The sequence below is a fragment of the Balaenoptera acutorostrata genome, chromosome 19 (genome assembly GCF_949987535.1).
Source record: "Balaenoptera acutorostrata chromosome 19, mBalAcu1.1, whole genome shotgun sequence".
NCBI classification, from domain to species: Eukaryota; Metazoa; Chordata; class Mammalia; order Artiodactyla; family Balaenopteridae; genus Balaenoptera; species Balaenoptera acutorostrata.
This window is the reverse complement of record NC_080082.1, coordinates 4,816,862-4,831,392: the sequence shown is the minus strand read 5'-3', so window position 1 is coordinate 4,831,392 and position 14,531 is coordinate 4,816,862. Positions and strand designations below refer to the sequence as shown.

The 14,531-nt window shown below is 52.0% G+C and overlaps 1 protein-coding gene across 1 annotated transcript in view; it reads left to right on the top strand.

Annotated features, from left to right (window-relative positions):
* Positions 1-6,301: 6,301 nt before the first annotated feature.
* WFDC1 (WAP four-disulfide core domain 1) overlaps positions 6,302-14,531 on the top strand; it is a 28,103-nt gene continuing 19,873 nt past the window's right edge. The window contains exon 1 of the mRNA XM_057533458.1: positions 6,302-6,699. Coding sequence (XP_057389441.1) covers positions 6,556-6,699 — 144 coding nt within the window. The 5' untranslated portion in view covers positions 6,302-6,555. The remainder of the gene's footprint in view (positions 6,700-14,531) is intronic.

The window sequence follows — 14,531 nt, the reverse complement described above, 5'->3', positions numbered from 1 at the left end:
ATCTCCCCCATTTTATCCAGGTCCTACTGTGTCACAGGACACAGAGATCCTGGGTACCCCAGGAAAACACAGGATGAGCCTGGTGTGTATGAACATGGGAAGCATTTGCTTCCCTGGAAAGTTAAGCGTTTCCTCAGGGAAAGGATTGTGGAATCTCCAGCTCACCTCCCAGCCACGTATCAGCAGAGGGGAATGGTCTGATGTCCAACTTATCTGGAGTCAGAGGGTTTTTTTTTCATTTTTTAAAAATGTCATCCTTGGCATTTAAACAACATCTTGGATGGTTTCACCTGGCTTAGGTTTTGTGGAGCCCACATTAGCAGCATCCTGGATTGTCTGACCTTGACCCGCATGAGGTTGACCCGGCTGAGTGATTGGCCAAAAGAAACAGCTACATCATGCTTGTCTTGGTGGTTGAGCTGAGTTCTTGGTGATATTGCTGAGCTGTTGAATTTAGCTACTCCCTTGCCCTGGTGTAGGATATGGGCACAGATAACTGGAATCTGTTTCTGCCCTAGTCCTTTTTTTTTTTTCTTTTTTCTGGCCGTGCCACGTGGCTTGTGGGATCTTAGTTCCCACGCAGGGGCTCAAGTTTGTCCAACCAGGCCAGGGGACTCGGTGCCAGGCGGTCAGCGACTCGGATCGCTGGCTGGCATTAGGATGGCCAATCAAAGCCATCTGGGCAGGAGCCCTGGGTGAGGAGTGTGGGAGCACCCATTTAGCCGATCCGTGAGTATTTGCTGGGCCCCTACTATGTGCCGGGTGCACAGTACGTGAGAAAGAATAAACCAAAAACAATAAAGATGCTGTCCCTGCTCTTAGGGTGCTTTCTGTCTATCAGGAAAGTCAGGCATGGTAAGAAAGAATTGTCACTTCCACCATCGGGTTGTGTGAGCCCTGTCAAGCAGAGGTACACGGGGCCGTGAAAGCCTGTTCTAGCGGAACTGAGCTACTCTGGAGATCAGGGAATGTTTCTGGGAAGAAGGGACTAACTGCTTTGCCGAGAGCTGAGATATGAAGAAGACTTAACAAGTTTACTCAACAAAGAAAACAGGGAAGAGTGTTGGGAAGTGGGAACAGCATATGCAAAGGCACTGTGGCTAAGGCACACGGTGAGTGTGTGTAGGGGGCAGTCCAGCACGCGGCAGCAGGGAGAAGCAGGAGGGAACGTGTAGGGACATGTGGCCCCAGAGGTCAGGGTGGGGGCCAGTGGGGGAGAGGCCAACTTTATCAGGGCTCCTGGCCCTGGCAGTTCATTACAGTCAGCTGGGGAGGGACTTCCCTGGTGGCGCAGTGGTTAAGAATCTGCCTGCCAATGTAGGGGACACGGGTTCGAGCCCTGATCTGGGAAGATTCCACATGCCATGGAGCAACTAAGCCCGTGCACCACAACTACTGAGCCTGCACTCTAGAGCCTGTGAGCCACAACCACTGAGCCCACGTGCCACAACTACTGAAGCCCGCATGCCTAGAGCCCGTGCTCCGCAACAAGAGAAGCCACCACAATGAAAAGCCCACGCACCGCAACGAAGAGTAGCCCCCGCTCGCCACAACTAGAGAAAGCCCGCGCGCAGCAACGAAGACCCAATGCAGCCATAAATGAATGAATGAATGAATAAATAAATTTATTTATTTAAAAATAAAAGAATCAGCTGGGGAACTTTGGAAACCACCAGTTCTGATTTCCCTGATTGGGGTTCTGATTCACTTGGTCTGTGCTGGACCTGGGTATGGGTGTGATTGAAACCCCCTCCCATGGGTGATGCTTCCACGCGGCCAGGTGGAGAAAGGCCGGGCCAGACCAGCAAGGCCCGTGGGGCGTGCATTTTTATCCGTATCCCAACAGGGCCATGGCAAGGTCTTCGGCTTGGGAGGTGGGATGGGGAGGGGTTTCACGATCATATGTGCTTTGGGGGAGAAACACAAACAAGCAGCTGAGAAATAAACCATGCTTTGGGGGTGGGTCCAGGTCCTGTAGAAAAAACCAAGAGAAACCTGTTAGCGACCTGGCCTGGCAGCTAGAGAGGGGCTGAGCCTGCTGATGGAATTGGTACCAGCCTCGGCTGCGGGAAGAAGCGGGTCGCGAGCCAGCCAGCCTGCCCGCCGGACCTTTCCATCCATGTCTGTTGGCTTCGTGGCTTCCTACTGCTTGAAAGGGGACCTTGTACTGCGGCAATCCCGAAAGGCAAAAGGAAGCGAGGGAGGTCACATTGGCCAGAGAGCAGGGGTCAGTTCCGGGTCGGCGGGGGTGGTCTGGCCCTGGACCAGTCACTCTGGGGCGCTGGAGGAGGGGAGCAGGCGGAGGGAAGCTGGGAGTTTCCCGGCTGGGAGGGCATCCGCTGTGAATTAAGTGGGGAGAGGGACACTCAGCGGAGGTCAGGGACAGGCTAGCGGGGTGAAGTGAGGTCAGGGTCTGGCTGTCCAAGAACGGTTGGCCCAGGGGACATCTGCTTTCATTCCCGGGCTGGAGCAGAGCTGGGCGGGGCGGTTCTGCAGGCTGAGTGTGCAACTCCAGGGACTTTCCCAGCGGTCCTCCCTGCTCTTGCAGAGGACACTGCCGAGAACCAGGCACCTCCTACAGAGGCTTACCTATCCTCTCTGTTTAATCTTGGCCCAGAGGGTGCAAAGGCTTACCCGACGTCACAAAGCAGTATTTGGAACCAGGGCCATCTTCCGGCATACGTCCCATGGCCCACAAGACTTTTAGGGGCCCAGGAAAGTGTTTTAAATTCTCTTAAAATTAGAGGAAATAAAAAGAATATATTCCAGGTTGGATTATATTTGTCCTTTTATCAATGCAGTCATAATAGATCATCGTTAATTTTTTTTTTTTTTTTTCCTGATAGAGGAAAGGGCCCAGGAAGGCAAAAGCACCAAGGGCTCATGGAATAACATGTCTCTGTTTGGATGGTGACACCGCCTCGCCACTCAGGTAAGGCGAGGCTCTCCTCCTGCCTCGCTCTCCTCCTGGGTATCGGTCTGCATCTCAAGCCCGTTCTCTGTCCAGCCTCGTCCTTCACTTCTCAGATGTGTGGCCACTTCTCCAGGGGACCTCTGCTGGCTTCTGTGACTAGGTCACTCCCCCTCCCCCCATATGCCCTTGCTGCAGCTTGGTCCTGTGGACACACGGTGCAATAGTTCTGAGCCCAGCCAGACTCTGAAAGCGAATGTCTGGGTTGCAATCCCAGCTCTGCCAATTATCAGCCATGCATAGCTGGGCAGGTTGTTCATTTCTCTGACCCTCAGTTTCCCTGTCTGTAAAATGGGGATAGTAAGAGTATCTACCTAACGGGGTTTTGATGGATTAGATGAGTGATTTTTTTTTTAAGTATTTGTTTATTTATTTATTTATGGCTATGTTGGGTCTTCGTTTCTGTGCGAGGGCTTTCTCCAGTTGCGGCAAGCGGGGGCCAATCTTCATCGCGGTGCACGGGCCTCTCACTATCATAGCCTCTCTTGTTGCGGAGCACAGGCTCCAGACGCGCAGGCTCAGTAGTTGTGGCTCACGGGCCCAGCTGCTCCACAGCATGTGGGATCTTCCCAGACCAGGGCTCGAATCCGTGTCCCCTGCATTGGCAGGCAGATTCTCAACCACTGCACCACTAGGGAAGCCTGTGAATATTTTTAAATTACTCCATTGTTAATCTGAGACTCAGTCTCATCTATGAAATGGGATGATGATAGTAACTATCTAGTAGAGTTGTGATAGATTACATTAGTATTTTTGAAGCCCTTGAAACCACGCCTGGAGCCAGAAAGTGTCATCTAAGTGTTTATTAAAAACACTGATTATTATCTGACTCCTCTACTTGTTAAGCCCCATAAAGGCAGGGACTAGGCCTGGTTTTACTCTCCCCGGCATCCCCAGGCCTGGCACAGAGTAGATATTCAAAGGTCTGAATGAATGAATGTTTTCTGCTCCTCCTTGTATGCCTCTGTGTCTCTTTCTGCTGGAAGTCACTCACACTTTAGTATAAAGTATGAATGAATGCCACCCTGTGCCCTTTCCTAGAGCACTTATTTGCCTGACCTGATCACTGTGGAAGAAATGTTCTGCCTCTTTGCGGAAGGAATGTGGTGCCTCAGTGATCAGGTGGGGGAGTTTCATGGGGGTTGGAAGGGCAGGATTTCTTCCTAGACCCTGGCACCACGAGCCATGTCCTCTGCTCCTTAGAGGGAGGCCCTGAGCACTTGCACCCTTTGTATTTTCTTTTTTTTTTGGCTGTGTTGGGTCTTCGTTGCTGCCCATGGGCTTTCTCTAGTTGCGGCGAGCGGGGGCTACTCTTCGTTGCGGTGCATGGGCTTCTCATTGTGGTGGCTTCTCTTGTTGAGGAGCACAGGCTCTAGGCGCACAGGCTTCAGTAGTTGTGGCATGCGGGCTCAGTAGTTGTGGCTCGTGGGCTCTACAGCGCAGGCTCAGTAGCTGTGGTGCAAGGGCTTCGTTGCTCCGCGGCATGTGGGATCTTCCCAGACCAGGGCTCGAACCGGTGTCCCCTGCACTGGCAGGCGAATTCTCAACCACTGCGCGCCCAGGGAAGTCCCACCCTTTGTATTTTTAAAGGAGATATCTTCCTCCCTTTCTGGAGGGAGCAAAGCTGTCAGCAGGCAGTTGTCTGTCAGACCCCTGTGGGCAGGCCTCGCTAGCTGGCCTCTGGCAGCAGAGGAGTTGAAAAGCCTTGCCAGCTCCAAGGCTTTCCCAGAGGAAACCCCGCCCACGGATCTGCAGGAAGTCACACTCAGGCTTGATGAATCCCAGGAGTGCAGCCCACGTAGCTTGGGATCAAATCCAGTTCTCCAGAGCTCAGATAAACCAGAAGGACCTCCGCCACTTGGAACATAAAGTTTTGAGGCTTGGCAGGAATTGGGGAGGAGTTGCCCGCCCTGACATCATGAGGGGCCCCAGGCCCTGGCCAGCCCCCTCGGCCCCAGCTGGGAGCGTCCAGGCTGGCTGTCAGGCCGGGTTCCTGCCTCGTCCTGATCAAAGGAAAGCAGCTGCTTTCCTGGGTAGATTTGTACCATGTTTATTTCTCGACTCAGAGCCTTTTCTCCTTCCACATGAAACCCGGAGGGCAGCCGTGTTCCCAGAATAGTCACCCCTTGTCTTGAAGACTTGGGGAGACCATTTTCATAAGTTAACGTTTTCAAGAAATTAACTGATGGCACACAGCTCGGTGCCTTGGGTCCCTATGGTCTGAATACAGCTGAGGGACTGATAGCGCAATTGAAGAACGTTTATTGAGCACCTACTGTGGCCAAGCCCTGTGCTGTGTCCTGAGGAAAGCGCCTGGGAGGTCAGTCATGAATGGGGGCTTTGGGAAACACGCCTGACTTCTGTGACCATCTCTTAGTCCATAGACCAGGGATACGCCTTTGTGTCATGATGATGACGTTTATTCTGTGCATTGGGCCAGTGCCTACTGAGCGCTGTGCAAGGCGCAGGGGTGCAAGCAGTAAGAGAGACATGGGTACCTGACCTTGAGAGCCTACAACCTGCTGCAAGAGGGTGTAGCAACTTCCCTCTGCCGCTGTAGTGAATGACCACAAACTCAGTGTCTCAGATGAGAGAAGTGAGGAACAGCGAGCGTCCCACAGACACAGAGGCTGAGCTGGGACTCAGCCCAGGGGCTCTAAATCCAGAGTTCGGGTCCCTTCTGCTTCGCTTGGTAGCGTGTCACAGCGATCAGATGGGGCTTGGGTTGAGCCCCAGCTCTGCTACTACTGCCTGACTTCAGGCAAGTATTGTACCTCTATTTCCCCATCTGTAAAATGGACATCAAAGCAGTGCCTGTCTTGGGGTTGCTGAGAACAGGCGATAGAGCGTAGAGTTTGTGAAATATGGATCCTTGTATAAAACACACGCAAGCCAACATTTATAGCACACTTATGACGTCTGTGAAGCGCTTTACACACACAATTGCATAGAACTCTCCCAAGAAACACACGATGTGAGTAACTGTCCACACACCCACATTAGAGCGGAGGTCACCGGGGTTCAAGGACGCTCTTCCCACGGTGATGTGCTCCCCTGGTCCCCGTTCGGCAACAAGTCTTCCAAAGAAGCTTTTGTGGGCAGAAGAGTTTGTCAGACCAGCTCAAAACTTGGACAAAGTAGCAGCCAGAAGCCCCCAACCCATTCCCTGCGTGCCCACCCCACCCCCCAGAGCCAGCACACCTCCTGGGGAGGGGACCGCCCAGCCTGCAAGGAAGTGCTCCTTATCCCAGTGTGACAAGGCCACTCCCGGCCACGTCTCCAAGCAGCGTGACACCCCCGCCTGCTGCCGCTGCCTTCTGAGCTGCCTGGGCTGCAGACGTCTGGCTTGGAGTCTCCGGGCCAGATGCAATAGGGCAAGCTAAAAATAACCCGGTGGGCGGCCCCCATCGGGAGTGCGGGTCGGTGAGGGGGGGCCTGGGCTGGGCGCGGACACATGATCCCCGGGACCCGGCCGAGTGGAGCTGAGACCGTCAGGCAGACCGTGCACACTTCTGCTCCACACTTCCAGGACCCCCCCCCCGCCCCGGCCAGAGGGCCCCTCTCCTCTGACCATCTGGGAGGAAATGCCTTTGACCAGCTGCAGGTTGGGCAGCGGCTGGAGGAGGGTCAGCTGGGCTCTGTGCTTCCTGCTGCTGCTTCTCGAAGCCAGTTCTGCCAAGAATATCTGGAAACGGGCGTTGCACGCGAGGCTGGCGGAGAGGTCCCGTGTAAGTGCCCAGGCTGGGGGGGGGGCGCGCTGGGAGGAGATGGGTGATCCCCGCACCGTACAGTGTACAAGCGCCCCACCCAGACGTGGGCAGGACAGGGCAGGCGTCCTGCTTTCTTTATCCAAGTTGTACCAAAGTCGGGTGGGGAGCCGATGGAACTCACAGCCCTCAAAAGACTCTGAGCCTGGGAGTAAAGAAGCCAGGGGCCCCTAAAAATGCACAGGGGGACCGTGACGTGCTTTTGCCTACCCACATTTACTTTCTCCTGACAAAGAGCACCTGATTTTAGAGTCCGAGGACTTAAAACTCAGTGTTTGTCTCAACAGTCAATAACCAAATGTCGATAGTCGATAGGATGCAATTATGTTTCCGTGCCGTTCCTGGCTCATTCAGTAAACATTTAGTGGAAACTGCTCCAGGCCGGGCGCTGTGTGCGTTCCCGTAGGTACAACGTGGAGACACCAGCTCCCACCCTGCAGGGTGGTCGAGTGGGGGAGGCAGTCAGGTGACATGTGACAGCAGTACAAAGGGTTGGCACGCCGTGGTGAGAGGCGATGAGCATGCGCCCTGCAGCCCTAAGTCTGCATCCAAGCTCTGCTACTCACAGGCTGTGTGGCTTCAGGAAAGTTGTTTGACCTCTGTGAGCACCGGTGATCTCATCTGAAAAAGACAGATTGATGCGTTCCTTTCATCAAATATGTATGTTTGATCGCCACTGTTTACCTAGGTCACTGTTGCCCTAGGCTGTGGGGATACAGACTTATATGTCCCCAAGCCTTGGGGGACTCGTGTTACCCCACAGGGCTGGGCTTGCAGAGAATGAATGAGACGTGAAAGGAAAATGTATACAGGCACACCTGATCTTATTGTGCTTTACAGATACTGCGTTTTTACAAATTGCCGGTTTGTGGCAACCCTGCCTTGAGCAAGTCTCTCGGCGCCTTTTGTCCAACAGTGTTTGCTCATTTCGTGTCTCTGTGTCACATTTTGGTAACTCTCCCACTACTTCCAACTTTTTCATTTTTACTCTATTTCTTATGTTGATCTGTGGTCAGTGATCTTTGATGTGACTATTGGGAAAAGATCACGACTTACTGAAGGCTCAGAGGATGCTTAGCGTTGCTCAGCAACAGGCTGTTTTTTAATTAAGGTGTGTACGTCGAGTTTTTTAGACATAATGCTATTACACACTTAATATGCTACCGTATAATGTGAACCTGACTTGTAGATGCACTGGGAAACCAAAATATTCATGTGACTCGCTTTCTTCCAGTGGTCTGGAACCAAACCCACAGTATCTCCAAGGCGTGCCGGTACTGAATTTGGTGACAAGTGTTGAGAAGGGAAATAAAGCAGGAAGGGGACTAGGAGAGAGAGTGGAGGTGGGAAGGGTGTCACTTTACGTCCCCCACCCCAAAAGGGAGCACAGAGGCATAGAAGGTTCAGGAAGACAATACCAGCACTCTCAGCATATGGGTGAGGATTGTAAATGACTCCATATCTGTCAAACACAGTGCATAGCGAGTGGTCCTTGCGTCTTTGTGACTTTTACTCAAATATTAGGAAATTGGTTGGTGTTTGCCTCCCCAGGTGGAATGTAGGTTCCTCACAGTAGGGCCTGATTCTGGCTCCCTCAGTGCAGTGTTCCTGGTGCCTGCCATGAAGTAGGTGCCCCATACATTCTTGTGGGTAAATTATGGGCAAGTGCAATGGAAGCACAGAAGAGTGTGTGCAGCTCTGCCCCGAGAGAGTCAGGGAGGGTTTTCCAGGATCGGGGACATTCAACCCAGGGCTTTGAAGGATGAATAGGAGTTTTCCAGGTGGAGAAGAGGGAGAATGGAATGTTTAATGACCCCAGGCACCATGTGAAATGAAACTGTATTGAGGCTAATCTCAGCCTCCAGGGCTCACACTCTATAGGTCAGGCAGGAGGCCACACGGGTGTAGAAAAGCATAGTAGCAAGTGAGATGGTGGTAGGTATTTGGAGGGAGAAGAGAAACCCTTGTCAGGTTGGACTCCCCCATGCTCTTCGCTGTCCCAACAAGACGATTTAGGCCTCAAAGCATCCAGCGCTTTGGTTCTAGGACCACAGAGAGATTTCCAATACATCATCTGGCCTTATCGCCACCTTGTCCTGGAGCGTCACAGGGGCTGATGCCGTGACATCTCTCTAGGAGGAACGAGGAGGCTAGGAGGTTGGGGACGATACGCACTGGGGGTCAGGGGGAGTCTCTTTAAAAACGCAGGCCTGGGCTTCCCTGGTGGCACAGTGGTTGAGAATCTGCCTGCCAATGCAGGGGACACGGGTTCAAGGCCTGGTCTGGGAAGATCCCACATGCCGCGGAGCAACTAGGCCCGTGAGCCACAACTACTGAGCCTGCGCGTCTGGAGCCTGTGCTCCGCAACAAGAGAGGCCGCGATAGTGAGAGGCCCGCGCACCGCGATGAAGAGTGGCCCCCGCTTGCCGCAACTAGAGAAAGCCCTTGCACAGAAACGAAGACCCAACACAGCCAAAAATAAATAAATTAATTAATTTAAAAAAAAACAACAACAAAAAAAAAAAACGCAGGCCTGGGTGGGCTTCAGGAACCAAATTACTTCTAGCCACCGTTTGTCAGAATGCAAGCACTTTGAGTTTGTACTCATTGGACTGGAGCTCTTCCCTGCTATCAGCAGACATCAGCTTCCCTCTCCGGTGCCCGGACACGGGAGAGGTTTGTGCCAAGACTGTGCCTCACAGAGAGCCCCTGGGGAAAGACAGGCTGTCGACTGGTGGCTCAGAGGATAAGGAGGTTGGGCAGGGCGCCAGGCCTAGGAGTTTTTCAGTGACATCTCTAATGAGCTGTGCAGCCTCAGGCTGCTTGCTGCCCCTCTCTGGGCCTCAGGTCATTACCTGGGAAATGAAGACACAGGACCAGATGACCTCCAGGGCCCTTTCAGTTCTGATTCTAACATCCATGCAAATGTCCAACAGGGAATCTAGGAGTAATAGGAAGCAGCTCCGCATGTTCAGGGGCAAGACTTCTTAGGTGGCCCCCATTGCCCACCCCAAGCTGGGTCAGCTCTTCAGCCTTGGCCCTGGACCCCATGGGGCAGGTCACGGCGAGGAGAGGCCAGGTGTCCAGGATTATGCTGAAGCCAGCTCATACCCACTCCAGACAGTTAAACAGAGCCCTTATTAAAAATGAAGTCATATAAACTTATATAATTTACATGAAAAAGGAAGGAAGGAAATCCTCCTTATCAGAAACATATCACTTCCTAATTATTTTGGTTGCATTCTTACCATTCTCCCTGCTCTCGAGGTCATTCATGTCTGTGGCATCTGCACGGTAGAAACACCATCTATCCGGGAGCTATTACACTTCTCTTCCCAACTCCTCATTCAGTGGCCTCACATTGGTAGCTTGAAATCAGCCCCAGTGAGGGTATTTACACCGTGGAAATTGGCAAAGGCTGCACATGGAGAACTGGGTGTTAAACTCGGACCCGCACGAGGCTGCCTGCATCTCGGCTCCTCCCCTTCTCAAAGCCCCGCCCCTTGACAAAGTGGGCAGAGGGGGCTGAGGGGGTCCGGGGAATTTCCTGGATGCTGTGTGCATTTTCCTGCCCAAGAGACAGTGCCTGAGAGGAAGACACAGGAGGCCCTTTAGGGAGGCTTGTAAGGAGAAGAAGACTTGTCCTCCGTGAGCCTCCGTTTCCTTGTCTGCCACGTGGGAGACGGCAGTGCTACTTTGCAATCCAGTGGAAAGACCACGAGAGCCTTCAGCTTGCTGCCCGGCCAGGGAATACCTCTCTCTGTGTACTAATAAAAACAAAACAAAGACAGATATTTACGAGGCTAGATAAGACGGAAAGGAATAGGCTAGGAAGAGGGATGTTTTGTCAGTAGCCCAAGAGGCTTTCTGGGGAGCTCAGGGTCCGTTCTGTGGAGCTGGTGTTTTGGGATTTGCTCTCCTGCCATTTGATGGAAGTTATAAGAACAGTTCTTTGCTGAGTGGTCCTATGCGTCAGGCCAGGCTATCTCAGGATCCTCTGAACAAACCTACCAGGTGGGACTTATTGTAGCCGTCATGTCGGCTTGGGGACTGGGTAGCCCCACGGTCCCCATGTGTCACTGTGGCTATGTGTCTGTTTTGTACCCTAAGCTCCCATTCAGGGCAGCTGGAAATGGCTAGGCAGTTTGCACCCTGCCCAAAGGTGCCTGCCCAGCGGAGGGGCAGTGTGGGGCTGCAGCAGCCCAGAGCGAGGATGTCATGCATCCTGCCGGACGGGGCACGCCTTTGCAACTGGCCTGCCCAGAGCAGCAGCTTCTGGTGACGAGCACAGAGGCCCTGTGCGAGGCGTGTCCCCCAGTCTCCCCAGGCTGGTCCTCCTTTCCCTCGTTACTTCTGTGAGCTCGAGAGCTTTCTGGTGCATCTTTTATTTTTTGCTAAGTTAGCAAGAGTGGGAGAGGCAGGTGGCCTAGAGCTGTGGGTACCTCCCCTCCGCTCTCATCATTCTCTGAATCCTGAATCCTCACCTTCATCCTGGAAGCTCTGTCCTCGGAACACGCTCGGCCGACACACGGGACGGGCCAAGGTGCTCGGGTCCATACCGTGGGAGCAAACGGAGCTGAAGGACCACGGCCTGGCTTCCTCAGCCCAGGCTGGGACGCCTCCGAAGAGTGATCTGGACAGTTTCTCAGAGGTTGCCCTTGGGTTTGAGCTCCAGGTGCCCAGGGCAGTCACCTGGGCATTAACGGTCCCCAGATGGTCCCCCCTTCCCTGCCTCACGTGCCCCCTCCCCTGCTAGAGCTGCCTGGGACCCTCTTGCAAATATACCATCTGCACTAAAATCCTAGTCTCAGGGTTTAATTTTGTCTCCCCTACCCCCAAAAAGATCTGTTCAAGTCCTAAACCCTGGTGCCTGTGAATTTGACTTTATTTGGAAATAGGGTCATTGTAGTGTAATTAATTAAGATGAGGACATCTTGAAATTAGGTAGGCCCTTAATCCAACGTGGCTGGTGAGCTCAGAAGAAGACAAGAGAGAGCCAGAGACACACAGGGAGACGGTCACGTGGAGACAGAGGCAGAGATCAGAGCGACGCGTCTCAAGCCAAGGAACTCCAAGGATTGCCAGGAGAGAAACATGGACCAGATGCTCCCTCACAGCCTCAGAAGGAACCAACCCTGCCGACACCTTGATTTTGAACGTCGGGCCTCCAGAGCCGTGAGAGAACACAGCTCCACTGTTTTCAGGCCCCCAGTCTGTGGTGTTTGTTCCAGCAGCCCTAGCACACTCACACGGTCAGCCTCTGGGAACCAGCGTAGTCAGTTCTGTTGCTTGCAACCAGCAACCCCAATGGCCGACTCTTCCCAGATGAGGGCATTCCGGCCAGAGCAGAGAGTGACTCACCCCACACCATGCTGGCTGGACTGGGGAAGCTATCACTGTGCCCTCAGAGCCCTGGAGGCTCTCCTTGCTCCTTGAAAGATGTGAGATTGACTGCACCCCTGCAGGACCCCGTCATCAGCACCACTAGGGTGCATCCTTCTGGAGGGGAGGGGCTGCTCAGTGGGCCCTGGAGCGTTGATGGTCAAGACCCCGCAGGTCCTCCCTGGGGGCTGGAGAGAGGCGATGTGACGTACCGCGGTGAAGTGCCCCACTGTAGGCTCGGCCATCCCCGAGGGCCTAACGCAGAGCCTGACCCGTCACAGACGCTCATAAACATTTTAAGAACGAGGGGGAGGAGCTGGATGGATGGGCGGGTAGATGGAAGGAAGGAAAAATAAATGAATAGTGTGACTTTGGGGGTGACTTCCTCCTCTCTGAATCTGGCTTCCGTACCTGAGGTTTCAGTCCTGAAATTGATTCCAGGTGGAAACGAGCAAGGGGAAAAGTATCCAAGAACCGTGTGGTTGTAATCTGGGACCCTGCATGCAAGGAGGCAGGAAAGCAGAGGGAAACTTACCTGTCATAGTGGCACTAGTTGCGGTAACCAAAGTGGAAACAGCCCAGACGTCCATAAGCTCAGAATGGATCAACAAAACGGGGTCCATCCACACAATGGAATATTATTCAGCCATAAAAAGGAATGAAGCACTGAGACACGCTCCAGCATGGATGAGCCCTGGAAACATGCTCAGTGAAAGATGCCAGTCAGAAAAGGCCACATAGCCTGTGATCTCTCTGTATGAGATGTCCAGAAAAGGCACATTCATAGGGACAGAAAGTAGATTAGACGTTGCCAGGGGCTGAGGGGGCGGGGATGAGGAGGGACTGCTTAATGAGAATAGAAGTTTTCCAGAAACGAACACAACATTGTAAATCAACTATACTTCAGTTAGAAAAAAAGAAGAATTTGTTTGGGGTGATGTAAATATTTTAGAAATAGATAAGAGGCATTTGTTGCACAATATTGTGAATTTAATCAGTGCCATAGAATTGTACACTTAAAAATGGTGAAAATGGCAAATTTTATGTTATATTGAGTTGGCCAAAAAGTTCGTTTGGTTAGTGAATATATTGTTCAATAAAATTCTTGGTGAAAACGAAAAATGTGTCTTTTATTTTTGCCTAAAACCAAACTTTTTGGCCAACCCAATGTATTTTACCACGATAAGTTTTTTAAAAAGCAGCGGGAACCTAAGGTACATCTTAGGGATTCTGTGAGGGTCTCCTGGTCAGGCTTGTCTTAGCTTCATGGTCCCCTGCTCAGAGGCCCGTTCCCTGATCCCCTATTTAGGTCTCTCTTAAAAGTTTTCTTAACTTCTCGACTTCTTCTTCCTAACATTTAGCTCCCTTATTATGATCTGCATGATTTTTTTTTTTATTCTGGCTTTGTTTCATTTTACATTACCTACTTTCACAGATAAACAAAAAGAAAGCAATGCATTTGCTTTCTGTGTGGTGTTGGGTTGGTGTTTGTCACATGTCCTGGAGCTGAGCCACGCGTGAAGGCAGGGCCAGTGTCTTCTGGTTTAGGTCCGCTCTCCTCGCGTGCAGCCAGTGCCTGGCACGTGGTAGGCCTGGGAACTATGAATTTACCGTGAAATGAATGACTAAATTACATTAAAACCTTCTAGAGCAGAAGAGAAGGGATGGAAAGTTCTAGAAAACTCTCAGGTGCACAGCAGGGCTCAGTGGACACCAGCTGGAGGAGTTGGCCAAGTTTGCACTCTTGCCCTCGACATGCACTGAGATGGCTTGTCCTGGTGTGAGATCCTGGGTTTTTGAGTACCTCTCAGAGGAAGTCCCGTTAGCCACGCACCAAACTCTGCTCCCGGAGCCCAGCGCGTCCTGAGGGTCTCGGCGTCAGGAAATGGCATTCAATGCACACTGAACTCTAAGCCCTCTGTTCCAGGGAGAGACATATTTTTAGATCTTTGACATCCGAATTCCAGAGGAAGAGTAAGTAAAGCTTAGAAGAAAATTGGCTTTCTTCCTGCACCAAGCGAACCAGTCCTGGGGTGCATATTTGTTGGTCAGGCCGTTAACTCTCTGGAACATTCCAAAGAAGGGTAAAGCTCTTGCAGGGGAATGAAGGGGGTGGAGTGCTGAGGGAGGGATGCGGGCAAACTGGGGCAGCTTTGGAGACTGAATTCTTTCTCCTTAAATGGAAATGGTTTCAAATTTTTTCCTGATTACAAAAACAATGATGTTTACTCTGCAAGACATTCAGACAATACAGAAAGTCACAAACAAGTAAAAATATTCTAAATTCTCTGAGACACAAGCTCTGTTGACATTTTGGTACGTGTGAGTGCCTAGACTTTTCCGTGAAGCAGTTATGCTCGGCACACATTGTTTTCTTAACGGTATTTTGCTCATATTGTTTAAATTTTTTT